The sequence below is a fragment of the Telmatherina bonti genome (assembly GCF_933228915.1).
Source record: "Telmatherina bonti genome assembly, chromosome: 19".
Taxonomy (NCBI): Eukaryota; Metazoa; Chordata; class Actinopteri; order Atheriniformes; family Telmatherinidae; genus Telmatherina; species Telmatherina bonti.
The window spans coordinates 16,449,729-16,470,570 of record NC_136617.1 but is presented as its reverse complement, the minus strand read 5'-3'; the positions used below and the strand labels follow the sequence as shown (position 1 = coordinate 16,470,570).

At 38.9% G+C, this 20,842-nt stretch overlaps 1 protein-coding gene across 1 annotated transcript; it reads right to left on the bottom strand.

Annotated features, from left to right (window-relative positions):
- Positions 1-8,384: 8,384 nt before the first annotated feature.
- dpm3 (dolichyl-phosphate mannosyltransferase subunit 3, regulatory) lies at positions 8,385-9,747 on the bottom strand. The gene is made up of 2 exons (XM_079258882.1): positions 9,599-9,747; positions 8,385-9,511 (listed from the first exon to the last, which is right to left on the bottom strand). The coding sequence occupies exon 2, from the start codon at positions 9,483-9,485 to the stop codon at positions 9,207-9,209; it is 279 nt and encodes a 92-aa protein (XP_079115008.1). The 5' UTR covers positions 9,486-9,511; positions 9,599-9,747; the 3' UTR covers positions 8,385-9,206.
- Positions 9,748-20,842: the final 11,095 nt, after the last annotated feature.

Genomic DNA, 20,842 nt, shown 5'->3' with positions numbered 1-20,842 from the left:
GGGCCTTTTTGTGTGAAGTTTGCATGTTGTCACTCTGCCTGCATGGGTTTTCTACCGGTAGACCATCTTCCTCCCACAGCCCCAAAGCATGCTTCTTATGCAAGGTTAATCAGGGTTTCTAAATTCTTAAGTAGTGAGTGTGAGCAACTGTTTGCCTCTGTCTTGACTCTGTGATAGACTGGATCCGTGCATGTGTACCACCCTGCCTACCTCCTGGCAGCAATACGACAGGCTCACCTCTCTCTTTCCATGCAATCCTGACATGGATGAATGGATGTGTCTGCCTTGTGTCACATTATCAATAAACAGTGACCTTGTGTCACTGTAACAGCTACTAAAACTGCACCACCTAAACATTTTTTACAGATAATATACAATTTGAATTAAATCTGGTTTCAAGTATGTTTATTTTGTGTTTTTCCACCATTTTAATAAAGGTTTATCTGCTGACTAAACAACATCGTTCCAGAACTGTTTTTGTTTTGTTTTTTTTTGGTCGTTGTCAAGCCTGGCCTGTCTATCCATGAAGCTTTACGCAAGGCTTGCACCTTGTGGTATACTGTGTGTATTTTCTCATGAAGTCTTTTCTTCATGTTGGACTAAGATAATGATATCCTGGAGACATGTTCACTTGGCTGGATGATGTGAAGGTGCTTTTCTTTACATTGGAAATATGCCTACAATCATCCACAACTGCTCTCTGCTGTGGACGTTCAGGAGAATTTTATGTTCCAAAAATCACCAGTTTTCCATTGTTCATGAAAACCAAACTGCTGATTTGGACAGTCTTAATGTTCCTGCTATCTCTTGAGTATTTCTATTTTAAGGTTATAGCTGGAAAGTTTTTTTTTTTTTTTTTTGTTCTTTGGAGGATTCACTCAGAACTTTTGATAAAGCACATTAAACACCAGTCCTTATTCACACACTAGAATATGTTTCTACTCATAAGACCATTACGAGCAGTTATTTATCTGTGCAACAATGCAATCTGTGTCAGTGTGGGGGGACAAAGAGGTCAATGATGACACGGTTCCTATTCTGCAAATTGATCCAATGTTGCCTGACAACAGAGGTCACACGATGAGTACATTGAGAGTAAATAAAAATTACACCAGTGTTTTTCAAGGTTTTTTTGAGCCAAGGCGTACTTTTTTTCACTGAAAAATCACAAGGCACACCACAAACCAAAATGTTTGTATATTATTTTTTAAAAATCCTTATTATTAATATAAAGTCAATCTGGTCAAAGCCTCTTAAAATAAAAATCAGTACGCCATCATCAATGGAGTACAGACACCTTAATTCAAGATGGAATTTTATTATCTTTCACTGGAGCCTGTTTGGACGAACACAGAGCTGCTTTTTAGACCAATTAGGTGAAACTGGGTAATTTCTCAGGGCACACCTGATAATCTCTCGCGGCACACAAGTGTGCCTCGGCACTGGTTGAAAAACACTGAACTACACAACACTTTATGTGGAATTTCTGCAAAACAAAAAAAAAAAAAGGACTGGGGTGTATCGAGCCACAGAAAAGACTTGGCATGCGCAACAAGTACAGAATTTTACATTTTTATTTAACCATCCATTCATACATTTTTTTGCCGCTGATCTGGGGTTGGGTCACAGGAATAGCAACCAAACTAGGGATCCCAAGGCGTTCCCAGGCCAGCCGAGGGATATAATCCCTCCAGCCTGTCCTGGGTCTTCCCTGAGTCTTCTTCCGTCAGGGACGTGCCTGGAACACCTCACCAGGGAGGTGTCCAGGAAGCATCCTAACCAGATGCCCGAGCCAACTCAACTGGCTCCTCTCGATGCCGAGGAGCAGCAGCTCTGCTCTACTTCATCCCCTCCCAGATGATCGATCTTCTCACCCTACGTCTAAGGGAGAGCCAGGCTTCCCCACGGAGAAAGCTCATTTCAGCCGCCTATATGTGCAAACTCATTCTTTCGGTCACTACTGCAGCTCGTGTCCATAGGTGAGGGTAGGAGCAAGGATCGACTGGTAAATCAAAAGCTTTGCCTTCTGGCTCAGCTGCTTCTTCACAACAGACCGGCTCAGAGTCCACATTACTGCAGACATCGCACCGATCCACCTGTCGATCTCGCGCTCCATCCTTCCCTCACTCGTGAACAAGATCCCAAGATATTTAAACTCCTCCACTTGAGACAGGACCCCTCCCCCGACCTGGAGAGGGCAAACCACCCTGTTTCGGCTGAGGACCATGGTCTAAGATTTGGAGGTGGTGATTCTCATCCCAGCAGCTTCACACTTAACTGTGAATCGCTCCAGCGAGAGCTGGAGATCACAGCTAGTTGAAGCCAACAGGACCACGTCATCCACAAAAAGCAGAGACCCAATCCTGAGGCTACCAAGCCGGATACCCTCAATACCTTGGCTGCTCCTAGAAATTCTGTCCATATAAGTTATGAACAGAATCAGTGATAAAGGGCAGCCTTGGCAGAGTCCAACATTGATTGGAAACAAATCCAACTTACTGTCGGCAATGCAAACCAAGCTCTGACACCTGTCGTACAGGGACCGGACAGCTCGTACAAGCGGGTCTGGTACCCCATACTCCCGGAGTACCCCCCATAGGAGTCCTTGGGGGTCATGGTTGGGCAAACTCCCATGCCCCCTCCAGGACCCCAAAGAAGGTACAGAAGTGGTCCATTTTTATTTAACAGAAGAATTATACTTGATCTAAGCAGCATGTTATGCAATGCACCATACATGGAATATTACATGTATTCCAGACTATATTGTAAAGTATAATCTGGAATACTTGCTCAGCTATTTTTTTCACATGTTCTGAGTTCATATGAATACATTTACCCGTGTAACTGAAGGAGAACTCATGAAGGGAACAGTCCACACATATTAGATTAAAAAATGGTCCAGTGAGCATTTGTTTCAGGAGTATGGTATTTAGTTCTGAAATGTAATCTGAGATGATTGAAATACTATTTTTTCTATCTCTATATGATATTTAAACAAGCCTTTCTGTTGGAATTGTGCCACGTTTTCATGGTGTTTTACTGTTGGACATGTGCAGTTTATGTAGTTTTTAATGACTATGCATAGAATTGGAAATGTGTCCAGACTTTTGATTAGTAGTGTACACTGTATTTGTCTTATATCAAATTGCACTGGATTGTGTTAGGTTATGGTTAATTGTTTGTTTTTGTTTTGTTTTGGTTTTTTTTTTTTTTGCATTTTAATATCAACAACTTGACTATGTTCCAGTAAACACATATAAAGATAAGATAAGAATGCTGCAGAGGACCTTGTACTTGCACTGATCTACTATATTTCTGGAATCCTCAACAAGACTCAAACCTGGAGGAAAACTTCCAGATCAATGAATAACTTTTCTACATTGCATTTTTTAATTATAGATCCAGAAGAGTTGTGTTACTGAATAACCTTAAGATACAAGCTGGAATATCTTGACTTCTTTGGATCGAAGCTTACATGCTTCAGTATAATTAAATTACATAGACACATATACACCAGTGCAACAGAAAAATTGGGTGCTTATCCAAGCACCCAAAATTATTTAAGTGACTCTATTATTCATTCACTTGATGGTGACACTGGTGGGCGTAGGATACATGTGTATCCACAGCTGCCCTAGGTCTTACATGAGTGTTGCTGATACTGGAAGCAAGGTGGGTGAAGTGTGTAACCATAGGACATAACATATTGACTTAAATGATACAGGATTCAAACTGCCAACTTTCTGATCATTGGAGGATCTGCTTTACCGCCTGAGATACTTCCCTAAAAGTCCTGCTTTACTGAAATTTGAATTGTAGCAGAGCTGTGATCAGATCGTGTGTAAAGTGGGCTTCAGGGGAATCGGGAAGAGTCAGCCTTCCTCCTTTTTTTCCAGGGTATTTAAAATGCGATGTACTAATGAGCACTGGAACTTTAATGTACTTTGAGTTTGATGCTAATGAGCAGATTTTTCATGTTGACACAGATCTCATGTGTTAGCCTTCAGCTCAAACAACAATGGCTGCATTTCATTGGCAATACATAAGAGGCATAAATGGAAGGTATCAAATCAAATTTAAAAAGCTGAAAAACATATGGGTTTTGTCAATGTATCCTTTAGGGTCTGACAGTGTCAGATACATCCTTGGAAGGGGGAATTCAGAGTAGATTTAGCAAGACCAGCTGGTCCATCTCTGCATCTACAGGCCGAGTCGTATCTCCCTTCGGCAGGACACATGAGGAACAGTCTCTGTCCGCCAGCTAGCGTATGTTCCTACTCACAAAAGTCAGAAGTATCTGCCTTACAGGACCTTTGGGAGGTTACCTAATGTTATTGTAGCTATGTGGAGCATTTATAGGCTGCCACACTGCCCTAAATGGGACCCTGTATTCTGTAAGTATCAAAGCAGCTGTTCATGAGCGGTACAAGCTTAATAGACTGAGCCATAAGTGACTTTTCATCCTCTTTAACATCATTTTCATGCAGTGATGATGTACTCCATGTTCAGATTAAATAGCCATTTAATGATTCAGTGTGCCTTTAGTGGCTTTTTCTGGCGTAGCATGTTAAGTGTTATGACAGCAAGGTCAAACGAGGCTGATGGGGAGGAAACACCTTGGTAATGCAGAATAAACTGGAACTTTGGGGCCAATCAGGGCACACTTTGGTCCTCTGCCATCGTTAGCGGTCGGGGTGTGGTCTCCTCTTCCCGAAAAGTCCTGTCAAACACTGTCCCCACTGCCAGGGTCAGCTGTCTTGTTCCAGCTCATGCTTTGGTTTTCCTGCATGCGTCACTTTCCCTTTTTCAACAGGCTTTGCTTATTTCCATGCCTCTGATTCACCTAATCTCTATCTAACTCCTGATTCCATTTGTCTCTGTGTCACTCAATATCCCATCCCATTCACTTATTCTGTATGTGATACATCAAATCTCCTCTTCCAACTCTGGGATTTGATTACTGACTCTTCTCTTTCTGTCCATCTCAAGATGGGTTTGAGGTTTTGCTGTGAAATGTGTGGGTGGGGAAAAGAAGTTTTTTTGCAGTGCAGAGAAATGATAACCTATCATTTTTTGTCTTGGTTCTCAGCCTGTTGAGATGGATTTTCTCCCAGCAGTGTCACTGAGTGTCTCTAAAGGTCTCGCTGGGGCGATGCTGCGGGCACAAACTAAAAGCCTGCCCTTCTTACTGGCTAAATCCCCTTCAGATTTCTTGTCTTATTTCTCATCTCCTCTCCCAATTTAAACTCTTACCTTGCTACTTTGGAGCAGGAGGTGAAGAACACATGTTTGTTTTCTCTGATGCCTTGATGTGATAAACTCATTTGTTTTTATTTGTTTTGTGTTTCTTTTTTCATAATGCTCCAAATCATTTTAGTGACTGACAGAATTGCAGGCAGGTCACCGAAGCATCTGCATTATTTAACTTTGGAGCAACGGGTCGTCTTACATATAACATTGAGTACGAAACACAGTATTCACAGATCTGTGTTACCCGTGTAATATTTAACATTACTGCCCTAAATAATCATATCTGCTGTATTTGGAACTGCGTTCTGGTAACAAACAGAATGTCTGACACTATTTTATTTTCCCATGCAGCACTGCCATTCCCACTGTGTGCATCACGCACTGCGCTGGGACTTCTGAAGGCACAGAGAGTCCTGCCACTGAGAGGTCAACAGCCAGTGACAATACAGAGAACTATACGGCCCATCCTGCGGATCCTGCTTTTTGGCCAGGACACAGTTTAGATGCTGATCGTGTGGAAATTGTACGGAGAAGTTCACATAAAGTCAAGCCTGATTTTAATTTTCCAAAAGGACCTGATGACAGAATATTTCATACAAGTCTTCAGTTAAAAATATGTTTAAATGATGAAGAGACAAAATGACTAGTTCTGTTATTTTCATAGGAGTCATTGCAAAGATCTTTTATATTATGATTATTACAGTTTTTGTTTTTTATTTATTTTACGTTTTGCATTGTTAATTGATGAGTGTCTTCATGTTAAAGTTTTCATTTCTCTAAAATGCCTAAACTCCAAATAAGACACTGCACTGGGAATTCCTTGTTCTGAATATTGTTAATATTAAGTCTGTCTTCACAGAATTTACAAGTTTTAATTGCATAAAAGTAGATACTTCAATACGACTTTAATTTACCTGTGATGGGGAAGTCTGAAACCTGAATGACACAGAAGGCATAATTATGTTTTGTAATGACTGTCAGTTTGAAAGAAAAAAAAATTTCATGTGATTTAATGGTAAATTTTTGTCCTGAAAGGGAAAGACAACAACAGATGCATGAACTAAATTAAACTGACACTGGCTTCTTGTTTTTAATGGGGGCCACAAAGCAGTAGTGCTTAGAGCCCCAAACGGCTAGCAGCAGCCCTGCTCCCATGGTATCTTTCTGTGCCAATGTAATAATTCCCTCAACAAAAATGTGACAGTTATCAAAAGGGGTGCTGCCTGAGGGCATGCTCATTAAGTTACAGTTTTTAGCCTTGTTCTGAGTGAAGAGAATCACCTGGATTTTCCCAAATCTTTTAATGTTACGTGTTATAGATGCAATGTTAAACCACCTCGACTGCTGAAAAATCAACCTCTCTGGGATATGCTTGTTGTATTCAGCTGTGTTAATGACCTGTTGCAAATTAATCAAAGAACTGTATTCCAGTCTAGTCCTACTTTAAATTAAAAATATGGGGCTTAAATGACTAACACAAGATCAGTTCTGGTGTTATTCCCATTCCTCCCAGCATCATACTTTACCCTTTGTTGGAAACATTTACAGAGCGACTGTTGATCAGCCCTTAAATGAAAATTGAGTTGCAAGAGTAAATGACACTGAACACATCTGCTAAGAAAAGCTCATTGCTGCCAGGGAACTTAAAAAGAAATACTGTGGGCCTGTGTCTTTGAAATCAACATGAACCTAAATCTTAACTTACAAACACCATGCTAGATTAAATGTAGCCCTATATGAAGAAGAAAATGACTATTTGCATAGCAGTAAAGCACCTACATGTGATGCTACTGTCTGCTTTAAATTTTTCATATGGTATAAATATTAGAAAGGTTCTGAATGGTTTGTGTTCTATATCCCCACCATGTTTTGTTTGATGTGCAGCACGTTGTGGTCTATTTGTGGACAATTTTCAACTAATATATAAGTTTCTTACTCATATCTCACATATTCCTGACACTTGAATCAAAACATCCAGGCTAGAGTACCTCTTAACACAGGTCTGCTCATTCATGCAGTTTGGTGTTCTGCAGCTTTTCTATGCGTTTTTGCTTTCCCTGGTAGTGATTTTTGCACCGATGTAGTGGGTCTGCAGTGTTTTTATGCAATTCATCTTTTTTTTCCCCTCTGAAGATTCAATTTTTAAGTTTCCAAGAAACTTCTTTGCTGAATCCTTTTGTCAAGAAAACTTCTGGAAAATTCTCAGCCAACTAAAGTTTCACTCAGAAAAGAATACTGCCACTCATCCACTGCAGCGATGGTGGTCGGCTCGTGTTTGCAGCAAATGACATGCATGGAGGTTGAAAGAAGAAAAATAGCTGGAATGTTTGAGGTCATTTGCGGTGGCTTTCGTAAACATCTCTCTGCATCAGATTACATCTACTTAGACTTGCTATTATTAAAATGCTATAGTCTGAGATGAAGCTTATGTACTGTATGTTTGCAATAAGGGATTAAAAAAAAAGGCACAAAAATGCTTGCATTATCATATTTGCTCTCCATTTAAGCCTAAAACAGTGTTTGCTTTTTTCTGATAATCTGAGGGAAAAGACTGAACATATAAATGTCTCCAGAGTGAGATTGATGGAGGGAGGGAGATAAAGAAAAGTGACTACCATATCATGTGGCTGCAAGTGAGAACATCTCTCCCTACTGGGGGAAGCCTTTGGAGTAATTGCCAAAATAGAAGATTTGCTGGTAAAATAACCAGTTGCCTTTCATCCAGTCCGATCTAGCAACAGCTTGCATGGATTCATGTGAAGTGACGTTGCAAAGGAAGATGGGGTCCCAGCCAAACAGAACAACAGACAGAGCTTGCACAGAGAGCTGCCAACTCTTTTGCATTTGTTCAGAAGTTATGGGAGCTTTTGAAGCTCTACATTGATGCCTTTGGCAAAGAAATGCTTTGTTTATACACAGCCTTTTAAGGCTCATACAAAAGAGCAGTAACTGCCAAAATCAAAACCTTTCTTTCTGATTTCTGGATCAAACATCTGCCATGGCAGAAAAGAAAATGCTCTATAATGTATATTTCATGTTCACTTCAACACACTGCAAAGGTAACCTGTCTTTTACAAAGAGGTAAGCATTAGGTGTTGGTCTTAATAGAAAAAGAACTGCACTGTTGAGCCATAAACATGCCCTCTTGAGGTATTTGAACCCCTTAACCCATAAACAGGCATTCATTTAGAAAACAAATTCCCATTTAATTAATTCTCAACATTGCCTCAAGGGCACAAGTCTGATGTTGAATAGTGGAATGTGCACTTTTTTTTTTTTTTTTTTTTTGTTTTTTTTACAGATAAAAGTCCATATGCACTGACAAGCTACATTCTGCAGACAAGCATATCATGACCCAGCCTATGCCACACCACTTTGGAGATGAGTCAGACAAATCCTCTGGGAGTTCCCAATGGAAACTGTTCATTCAGATCATTATAAACTGCCCTTTAGGCTACTTCTCTTGGCATTTCTGTGGAGAGCAGTTCATTAGAGATAATAAATGAGAAAAAGAGAAACATGAATGCCTTACGGATAACAAATGAAGATAATAATAACATGACCACTGCATTTCCAACTAAAACTATCAACATTTATGCTAATAGTTTGGATTGATCGGTTTTAAGATGAGTTACTCAGTTAAGCCGTGTTACAATGTGACAGGAGGTGAAACTTATCATAGTTGTTATTTTAGCAACAGTGGGATTACATTGCTCTTTCAGACATAGGTAACTTTCAAAATACACCCTTCATTTGTAATTCATCTGTACTTTTCTGAACTTGGAAAAGACAGGGCAGTGGGTAGGACTGTTTGAATGGTCACCATGATGTATGTTTAGTCCACATCTGCTGGAAATGATTAAGTTGATGTGCATCGCCGAGTTCAAATTCATCCATTTATAATGATTTGAGACTCTCTCAGTCTCAAAAGTTTCTATATTGTCCCTTTAAATGTTCTACATCTTCAAACCCTTTTTCCTTAAGTCCTCTTTAGCTTCCTTTATCTGCTGCTGGAGCTCTTTCGCTGCGTCTTCGCAGTCATTAAAGGTGGCGACGCGGTATCCCACCGTCGCCAGCGAGTAGCAGCCAAACGACACCAGCAGGTAGAGGGGCATCGGCCAGGCAACCTCCCTGTAAGCCTGCGGAAGGCTCAAGTCCAACAGGTCAAATGTGACCAAAGCCCAAACTACAGCCAGCAGAGACACACCGTAAAGCCACTGCATAAGTTTTGTCATGGTGAGCGCTGAAGACTGTCACACACCTGTGAAAGAGACAAATGTTGGAGAGCAGCTCATTTGGCGCTAAGACAGTTAAGTAGCAACGTGCTAACTATCTAGTTAATACGTACGGAGATGACAAGCAGTTGTGTGCTGATGTTCGGGGTATATGAGGTATACCAAAATAATCCAATCTATGAAAACGTTGATAAATATAATCAAAGTTTGAGTCCGTAAATCTAAACTTAGAAGAGATATCTCAGGCTGTTTACCTCCTTTCAAACGCCACCTCAGCTTTTGCGCGGATTAATGACGTCATCTGCTACGATGCATTGTGGGAAATGTAGTTAACGATGCAATTGCCTTCAGACCAAAACGTTGATATATATACGTATATATATCAACGTATATATACGTATATATACGTGTGTATATATATATATATATACGTATATATACGTATATATATATATATATATATATACGTATATACGTATATATATGTATATATATATATATACGTATATACGTATATATATATGTATATATATATATATATATATATATATATATATATATATATATATATATATATATATATATATATATATATACGTATATATATATATATATATATATATATACGTATATACATATATATATATATATATATATATATATATGTATATATATATACGTATATACATATATATATATGTATATATATATACGTATATACATATATATATATATATATATATATATATATATATATATATATATATATACGTGTATATATATATATATATATATATGTATATGACGAACTGTTTGCTCAAAGGCTGAATATTTTTAATTCGATCACTTGAATAGAATTTCATCTTCTTCCGCTTCCGCTAAAGATGAAATGTGTGCATGTTTAGTGTATTGATCATTTTTTAGTTTTGTCTTGTTTTGTTTTTTTCTAAATTTTCCATATCTATTCAGGAATATTTTGAATGTCACTCAAAGTTAATGTTTTATTTAGTAATGGTATATGGACTTAATTTTACGTTTTTTATTCTTGTCTTCTGTTGACTTCCGCAGTGGACTTAATAGATCCAAGGAGGTTTTCATTTTATTTTCCAATAAAATAAAATCTTGCTGGTAATTGTGTTTTTACTCAAGGGTCTATTTTTCTAATGAATTCACAACAACAATAGCATTTAGTTCCATGTGAGAGAAAACAGATCATTTTAAATAAACCTTGTGATCCCCAACCGCCTCCACAAAAGCATCACACCTCCAACTGTTTATCTATATCATCACCTTGATTAAGCTAAGCCATTTTGAAAATGAGATACCATTAGCATGCAATAAAGGGTAGTTTTTAGCTATCTGTAAATGTTAATGTTTTTTCCAAGGTGAAGAATCCAACAACAATTTCATTAAAGGCCAAAGAGTGCTCACTGGTGTCTGATCTCAGTCTATCTTTCAGCATTATGGCCCACGTCTGTTCATTCAGGGTTGTAAACTATGCAAGTGCAGAGGTCACAGATATCTCCAGGGTAAAATCAGAATTGGGAGGAGATGTAAACAGTATTCATTGAGCTTGGGGAGCGGGATACATTAAACAGCAAATGAGAAATAAACATCATTCTTTAGAGAAAAATGGAGAGTTATTCTTAGGATGGTGGTGTTTATGTTTGTCTGCATTAGTGTTAATAGTGTGAGTGAAGAGCTACGCGTCTGCCAGTGGGGTGGGGCTGTTTTTTTCTGTTTATGGAGACTCTAGTATATAAAACTGGAGGATGGTCTGCGTGTTTGTTCTCAAATATAGAAATCAAAAATTGTGTTTGCCAGCTGGCAAGATTTATAAGATTTATGAGATAATCCTGATATATAATATCTGTTTATAACTTTAGTTGTTTTTGTTTTTTTTAGAAGGTGGTACTATTAATAACATAACATGTTTTGTCATATATCAAGACAACAAAATTTAGGCTAATCAGGCAAATCAATTTCTAACCAACATTTGGTGTAAACTGACTTTGACCTGAATAAACTCAAGGTACCCAAGAGCAAGCAATCGCAACATTAAATGTACTTCTATATGTTGTTATTGATCAACATTACCATGTCTTGATGATAATGCATCATTGCAAAAAAAATATGAGTGTCTAATGCCATGCAATGCATGACTGTCCGAAAAAAAGCTGTCTTTTTCAAAGTTTGTTTTGGTTTTGACATTAGATGTCCACTTTAGTTGTAATAGTCTTTTGATTATTTCCATAAATACTTTTTTTTTTCAAAAGTATCGTACATATGAGGAGCCACTCATTTCTCCATATGTTCATCTGCCTGCCTTCCCCATCAGTTTCTTTCTAAATCTACCACTGTAACATGGTCTGTGTGACAATACAATAAAAATGATGGGAACATTTAAAATGTAGGAAAAACATCAACATCAGTTTGATAAAAAATAAAGCTGTGAAAAAATATTTAAAAACCATGAAAGCAAAACAGAAAACAACAATTCACAGATGCAGACATTCAACAAAACATAACAAAACCAAAAGCACAATAGCGAATGAAACAGAAAGAGTTCTGAACACGTCACAAAACACGATAACATTTTCTTGTTTTCTTGTTATTTCCTTTAATCTGTGGGAGCTCAGATGAAAAAATCCCAACATTGTCATAGTTCAGCCTTATAGTTGGATACAATGGAAAAAAAAAGGAGAATGTTTTCAACATGTGGATACACTTGCTACACTTAATTAGATGTGATATGATACATATCAGCTTGTCAAGGTCTGGTTACTCCTCTGTATTGACATAAACTGAATCCAGGTGGGATTATCCATGACACACGGCATACATCATAGCGTGTGCTGTGTCCTGCCTGGAACTCATTGGTGTGAGCAGCAGTGTGAGCGTGTGTGACGCTCAGTGGGAACGGTGGAGCTGGCTTTTCTCAGTGTATCTCTCTGCCAGCTCCTGTTCCGTTCCAGTACTCAGGAAACCTGTGCTCCAGCCGAGAAGGCCTGGCAGACACAACACAACAGCCTGCGAGCAGGCGGAGCATGAAACTGAGAAAATGAGAAGGAGACACTGAGACTTGGAGGGAAAGGCAGAGAGGGACATGCAGAGTAAAACAAAACAAGAGGCAAAGATGTGATGTACTATAGGGAGGGGGGTAAAGCAGTGGCATCTGTCTTTTTTTTTTTTTTTTTTTTTTGAGGAATAAAACTAGAATAAGAGGAGGTCATGGTTTGCATGACAAGAGAGGGAAAGCTGAGAAGAGCAAGAATGGAAAGAAGTGGTGAACAAGTATGTGGAGGAAAGAGGAGAGGGCAACAGAAGAATGAGAGGAGGTGGGTGGGTTGGGTGGGAGAGGTGGAGGGGGACGGACAGGGTACAGCTTCAGTCGGGGGGCTGAAATTAGGGGATTTGCAGGTGCAGCCTGAACAACAGATGACCTTAATGGTGCATTAAATCCAGCTGTTACTTGTACAGACTTTTCTATGATCCCTTTAACACCTTCAGCTGTATCCATGCTGCACCTTGATTCCCACAGTGTGCAGAGAAAATTTGGAGTTGGAGGAAAGCAGCATCGTAGGCAGAGGGATTAAAGACAGTTTGAGAAAGACTGGTGCAGACAAAGCGACGGTGGAGGAGATACACAATCATCAAGAGCAGAAGTAGGAGTGACTGTAAGATTCCAGGCAGAGAGAAAAGATAAGAACCTTAGATAAAACCGGAAAAGTGGTAATGGGGAGACATGTTGACTCTATCTCATCTGGCTTTGTCAATATTTGTAAAGTGAAAGGTGCTGATAAGAATGTGGACTACTAAACAGCAAGCTAGATTTACCTGGATAATAATTGTGTAATATCATAAGCGTGTGAAGCAAGAGCTTTGAGACTTTAGGTAAATGAGAGCTAGCACTGTCAAAATGCTGCTTGAGATAACAATAGAGGTCAGACTTGAAAACAGGAACTCTCTGTTTCCTGAGCTTGAGACCAAAGCTGTGCGTTTTGTTGTCATTAGATGTGAGTTTAGATGTGTATGGAGAAAGGAAAGAGTGACTTACAGTGTGTCACCATATCCTGTGCAGGAATGGTGGAGGAACGAGAAGCACTAAGTTTCTGGGACGAGACGGGTATGTATATGCAACTGTTTGAGAAAGAATCTTTGTAAAATATAAACTTTATGAAAGGCCAGTTTGATTAAATATTCATGTAATTCATCTTTTTTTCAGTGTGGCCACAAGTATAAATTCAAAGATGGTACTTTTTAGATCCAGTCTTCAAGTCACAATGCTAGGTTTTACATTCACTTATGAGTGTCTACTTTCATCAAGGTGAAGAATCTTCTAACAAATTTTCTTGATTTTTAAGTTGCAAACTGAGACACACTGAACAAAGCAGTTTTACTTACTGATTATAAAGGAACACTAAAGAGACTGACTGTGCCTTGCTTTAAACACATATCATTCCACTTTTGCCTCATTTAATACAATAGGGCTACGTTCACACTGCAGGGCTTGCGGGTCATAACGGATGTTTTTGTGAAATCCAAATTTTTTGAAAGTCCGTTCACATTTCCGATCAAATGTGACTTGTATGTGATCTCCTGTATGAACCTCATGCGCACCAGAAGCGTCCCTTGTGCGTAGAAGACCCTGCGACGTGCAGTGAGCGTGCATGTGACCTCTTTTTGTTTGTGGAAGTAAATATGGATGGCAGCAGAGCATTTGCTATTTTAAGTTTTGTCCAACCGTAAAAGTTAAATAAAAGTTAAAAGTTTTGTCCAACCGTAGCCACAACATTGTAAATGGGTTTGTTTTAAGGCAGGGGTGGGCAAATCCGGTCCTCGAGGGCCGCAGTCCTACAAGTGTTGGGAGTTTCCCTGCTTCAACACAGCTGATTCACATCAGACTTGATTAGCAGACTGCTGCAGAGCCTGACATCCAACTACACTAGTCTGCTAATTACCCACTGATTTGCTGCAGCTGATTTGCTGCAGGGAAACTCCCAACACTTGTAGGACTGCGGCCCTCGAGGACCGGAGTTGCCCACCCCTGTTTTAAGGAGACGTTTACAGAAGAGGAAAGTAAAAGTTTTGGTCAAGGACTTTTGTGGAGCTGTGGCAGCAACAGCTGTAGAGAGAAATGTTTGAGTACGGAGTTGCAGTCAGGATTGGTGGGAGAGTGATGTGAGCGCATTTACCGATAAAGAGTTCATAAACAACAAACGCAGATTAATGACGTTTGTCACGTGTCAATGACGCGTCGGTCGGATTAATGCAACCTGACCGTTCAGACAGAAGTCGCATGCCAAAAGATCAGATACATATCGGATTTAGGACCACATATCCAAGCGGCCTGGGTCGCATTTGAAAATATCAGATCTGTGTCGTTCAGACTGGGAAGAAAAGATTGGTTACAAGTCACATAGGGACAAAAACATTGGATTTAAGTCACTTCAGCCTGTAGTGTGAATGTAGCCTAATATTAAACAATGTCTTGCAAATTTCTGACATATTGTGAGGAAAATGGGCATATTGTGCAGGTAATGATGACCAAACTGTTATGTTTCTCTTCAAAGCTCAACTTTTTCTAAAATATATAAACAGGAATCAATAGTTAAGCACATTTGGAAAAAATGAGTTGAATCCTAATCGATTGCACCAGGTGCCAATTTTTCCCATTTCACATAATCAGATTAGCATTTTTCTGACATGCTGCTATGGAAGGTCTGCAAAAACTTGTTTCTCTCACCATTCATTCCCCATAAAGACAATTCATATTGTCCATAAACTCTTGAATTTATACAGTCTTCTGTCCCCAAGTTGTCTACTCCTCAAGTAGACAACAGTTAGAAAAGCACTCTTGCAATGGCAGTGTGATAAAACATCTGGTTAACAGTTAACAGGTAACAGCTAACACATTAACCTGCACTAGGTTCACTACGTCTCTCATGACTGTTGGACACTACATACACTCAAAACAATAAAAGAAACACTTAAAGACATCTGAGATTTTTATTATTAAAATATTCAAAATGAAAATCTTTATTCATTACATTGTGGACTGTGTTGAGAACAAAATAACGTAGGAATGATCGATGGAAATCAAAATCATGAATCCATGGAGGTCTGGATTCAGTGGAAAGATCATATTACAAGGTGAACCAATGTCTGTGGAAATACTCAACACAATTTAAAAGTAGTTTCTGTGGAGTGTGTGGCCTTAACTTAACACTCAACTGTGGCATGCTCATGATGCGACGAAAGATGTTCTCCCAGACCTGGATCAGGGCATCAGTCAACCCCTGGACAATCTGGTGCAACATGACAGGAGTGATCTCACAGAGGTGGATTTAGGTGTGGTGAACAGGCAGGCCAGTTCATAGCATCAATGGACTGGCATGGAAATAATAATCATAAAATGACATTTTGGTTTTAAGACTGTTTTCTGTTAATCAAGTTCAGAATATAGCTATCACCCTCTTTGTTTTTTTTAGCCAATAGTGATCTGAAAATGGTGGATCTTCTCAGCTCCGTCTGTAAACTCTAAACTATTCATTAATTTAGTCAAAACAATTGTCACAATGTATTCGCTGTTAAGCCCCAAAAGATTTTTGTACAAGGATGTGAACATGTCTATATGTGCTATGAAGTTAGCTACTTCTATGATGAGAAACACTTGAAATGCAAAGGAAAAGGTTCACGATTGTGCAGTGGTTGATATGAAGTTTCCAGTGCAAGTTAGATTCATTTTGGAAAAGAATTTCTGTATGTTAGGAAGCAAATTGATGCTCTAAGATGCTTTGGAGTTTGTCAGTGAAATCAGCTGTGGCACACCCCCAGTTTAAAAAGTGAACTGCAACATTTTCTACCCTCTCCTTCTTCATACTGTGGTGCCATCACAATGCAAGAATTGTAACCATAACTTGAAAAACTAAACTCAGTATATGATGACATTTTGCATTTAATGACAAATGCAGACTCACAGTATTACACCTACTTTGTTGCATTAGTCCTCTCTTAACTGGAAAAGAAAAATGCACTTGTTCAGTGCAAAACCATAGTTTGTTAGACTACTTATACATATTTCTAACCTTCTATCATATCACACCAGCATGTATGATACCACATAAACTAGAATTGTTATTTGGTGCTAGGATGTCCTCACCCCTATGCATGGAATAAGCTTCTAAAAGCACTGACTTACACACTCCCCTCTTTACATACATTTAATAGTGTTTTAGGAATTGTCCTCAAGGAAACCTGTTGATGTTTAACTGAACGGGAAATGCTTTGGATTTATTTGTTATGGCTCTGGGTCTCCTGGAAAAATAGATCTTCCTGGTTAAACAGCGGGCAGATTAACACAGAACAGATTCTAATGACCAAAAATGTAAGAAAACAAAGTGGAAGGTGAGGGGAAAAAGTAAAAAGGGTATGCCCTGCACAGCTTTGCACAGTTATCTTTTGCATGTCCACCTGGAAATGTCATGTGCCCCTTGGACATCACTTTGCACCTTGACAGAACATGTGTGAAGCTGAGTAGATGGCTCTGCAAGAAGAAGCTCCTCGAACAGCTGAGGTGACCATGAATCATTGTAGATGAATCCAGACAGAATCTTCAGATAGTTCTCATCAGGGGGTCCTGAACGTTTTGACACTTAAAAGCACACAGCTGATAAAGATCCTCAAGCCGAGAACATAACAGGGACAGCAAGAATCTGTTTTAAATTGCTGAGATAATGACTGTGGGACATATGTGCCACTTAGTACCCACTTAATCAAGTCTTGGGCCACTCAAGTGGGCTTAAGGTCAGGATGTGGTCAAGTGTGACCAGCCTTTGCCTTATGAGAGTTGGACTTGTCTTGCCCTCTGGTCCCTCAGCAGGGACACACCTGTTTCAGCTGCAGCAGTGAAGCGGTGCAGGAATGCGTCCTCCCTCTTTACCCTCTTTGTCCCCCACCACACTCTCAATGCTGTCCTAATGAATCCCCTCACACAGCCTCTATTTGTCCCACTAGTGCTTTGTTTGTTGACCTTTATAAGACGTCATTACTTATTATCTTCATGGGTTGTGTAATTCTGCCCAATAACACAAACCCCTCAACCACGTCTAGCGCCCGCAATACATGTGTGTGTGTGTGTGTGTGTGTGTGTCTGATCAAATGCCTCTTGTCAGTGTAACAGCCATTAACAATGAGCCATAAGCTTGATGATGTCTCCCTCCTTCCTCTATCTGTTCTGTCCTCTCACCCTGAAACACAATGTCTTTCAGCATTACCATTATTGACAGTGAAACTAATTGGCACATGGTTATGAAATCCCCTTTGGCCATTTTAAATTGGACTGCACCATTTCCTTCCAAATCTGAGTCTGCACACAAAACCTAAAGAGATATTGATTATAAATGTATTAATGTGGGTCAGTGAGGTGTACACAGCAAGGGGCCGATGATGAAGGGCTGCATGTCTAGACTAGAATTAACTGACCTTATCATTGGTTTGTATAATGGATGGTAATGGGAGGAAGAGGGGGATTTTGTTTAGTATTTGTATCTGTTCCCCCCGCTGATACAACTGATACACACATTTCGAAGATAAATGCAGCAAACAGGTTAATTAAATCTGATTTTTATTTGTATTCAGCCATAAATCACCAGGAAAATAAGAAATGCCACTGAATTATAGCAGTGTAGACCTTGCAAACTTTATCAACCCATATTACTCATGTAAAAAGGATAAACTGAAAAGGCTAGCGTTCCAAAATGAGCACAATTTTACAAAACATGTATATTTATGTAAGGTTAACGGATGCAACCATCACTAACTGGATACAAAAGGACTGTCCTTTTATCATTCCCCAAAATCAGGCCATGTGTGCCAGTTCTGTTTCATCACAAGACTAATTTTGGTTTATTAGTGCAGATAAACACATATTGGCCTTTTTCTGTAACTTCACACAAACTTCAATCGAATGTATCTGATGATGGAGGTTTCCTTTGTGCCTGTCCAAGAAAATGCTTTCCAAATTTCCTAGACATGAGACTATTTTAGGCCCTAATCTAGTAGCATTTAGGATCTGAATCTAATATAACAGTGAGTGAGAGATAAAGTAACAACCAGTGAAAATTAAACTGTAACAATACAATAATGCTGTGAAATGAAAAGGCAATCATCCAAGACTTGCCTTGAACGGCAGTAAAATTCATGCTAGACTTGCGAGATCACAGTCAGAAAAAGGGGCATTTTTATAGACTCTGAGCTTCATTTGCAGACAGAACACACAGTTCAGCTCAATTCACATCATGTACAAGTAGCGAACAGCTTTCTGATGTGTATTAAAGGATAACTGAATTTACTTTAGTTTCTCATTTACAATCAGTTCACTAAAAATATCTTCTTATGAAACTTTAATGATGCAGTATACTCAATAAAAGTAACGGTAATTGTATAAATACTATGCAAATTCTTAAGGGTTTGCCTGCAGTACTTGCATGATTTGATTGGTAATAAAAAGTTTATATGTGTTTTTGAAAGTGCTCGCTCTTTTGCAAACATGAAATAAAATGTGAAATGTTTTGGAACATGAAATGTACTAAAGGCTACCTGTTTATCTACAACTAGTACACTAGGTCTTGTTTGGAAGAATTATTCGTCATTACAGTACAGTCTTGAAGTATTTACAAGATCACAATTATAAAGAAAATTCATATTTAAACAAACTCGTTAGCTTGTTAAAACAGGAAACACTTCTTTCCTTCATATCCTGGTTTGAAACCTCAAAACAGCCAATATAAAAACCCATGTCAAAAACAGAAATCAGTAGTTTATTACATTTCATAAACTGATGTGATTAGAGAAATTACACGGTTCAGTCAACTGGGAATAGTCAATATAATATATATTAATTACACATACTAACTACTCATACACATGCTGATACACATATTAAGGTGCAGCCAGTTGTTTATTTCAAATGGCGTCCAGTTTTGGAAGTGAAACCAACTCATAGTATATGACTCCGAATGCTGACACACTAAAAGTCTAGGATCTGAGGATTATGAATTTGTGATAGCGAGGGGATAATACCATGAAAGCTGATTGTGGCCAGACAGCCATAGATGTCTGTTATTAATCATAAAAAATGTTGATTAGGTTGAACTAATGCTCTGTGGTCCTGTCTGTTGTGGACATTGACTATACGGCTCCACCACAGTGCATGTTCTGCTCAAAGACTGCAACTACTTGACCTCCTGAAATCTGACCCTGAGGCCCCTCGCGGCCCCTTGAGGCACCTGCCAACCTCTCACCCCTTCACTGTGAGAGCATCTGGAAGGTGAGGAAGGATAGAAGAGGCGGTCCGGGTGGGCTGTTGTGCGGTATTGACACGGTAACAGAGAAGCGTGGCAAGTCATTAGACTTTGGAGACATTATCCAACAGTTATTTCCTTTTCACAGATTGTATACCAACACCCTCCTCATCTACATCCTCTTCTGTATATGTCACTCATCATGTTTGTCTCTTTTTATTTGTTTTCTCTTTTCATCCCTTCTTCTTTCTTCTCTTTTACCAGTGCGTACATATCATGCCGGCTGTAATGTATGCACAGCTGGTCTGGACAGAGCCGTACAGGAAACGTGTGGTTTACAGATCCCCCGTTGACACACTGATTTGACTTGCCTTTTACTTTTCAGAGACCTGGAATTTTAACTGTGCAAGGGATACTGAGGTCCGACTCAGCATGTCTGACCACTGTAGAAAACCACTCAAAATGTGCTGCATCCTGATTGACTGAATGGCTTACTCAATGGATGTGTCACATAGTGCATAAAACCCATTCTAAAAATTATGATTTCTAGCCACACATGAAATGGGCCCACACCTGCTCACACCATTTGCTACAGAGAATTTTGTGTCATTAGTCTTGCTAAAATGCTTTTCCACATTGGTTTTATGGAAACAATAACATCCAAGTTGTTAAGTTGCTTTACAGACATACAGTTAAGGTTACAACTCTGGACCAAAAGCTACGCTATATAGTTTGGTTCACTTCACACACTTTTTTTCTATTCAAAAAGCTGGATTTTTATAGTTCAAGCCAGCTAGCCATACATGTGGGTTCTACATATACTCTCTTTCCTGTGTGCTCAGTTACTAAGAAATTGGGTATTCTGATGTTATTTTATTTCCCACAACTTAATATCAGGCGGAATATTTACAGTGTTTTAATGTTTATGCTGTAATTAAATTAAATTCATCCCTATGTGCTGTCTTACCGGTCAGCTTTATTGCCTCTAATAAAATTACATTAAGGAAAAAGAACAAAAAGAAATTTAAATAGCTAAAAGTGAAATTTGATTTT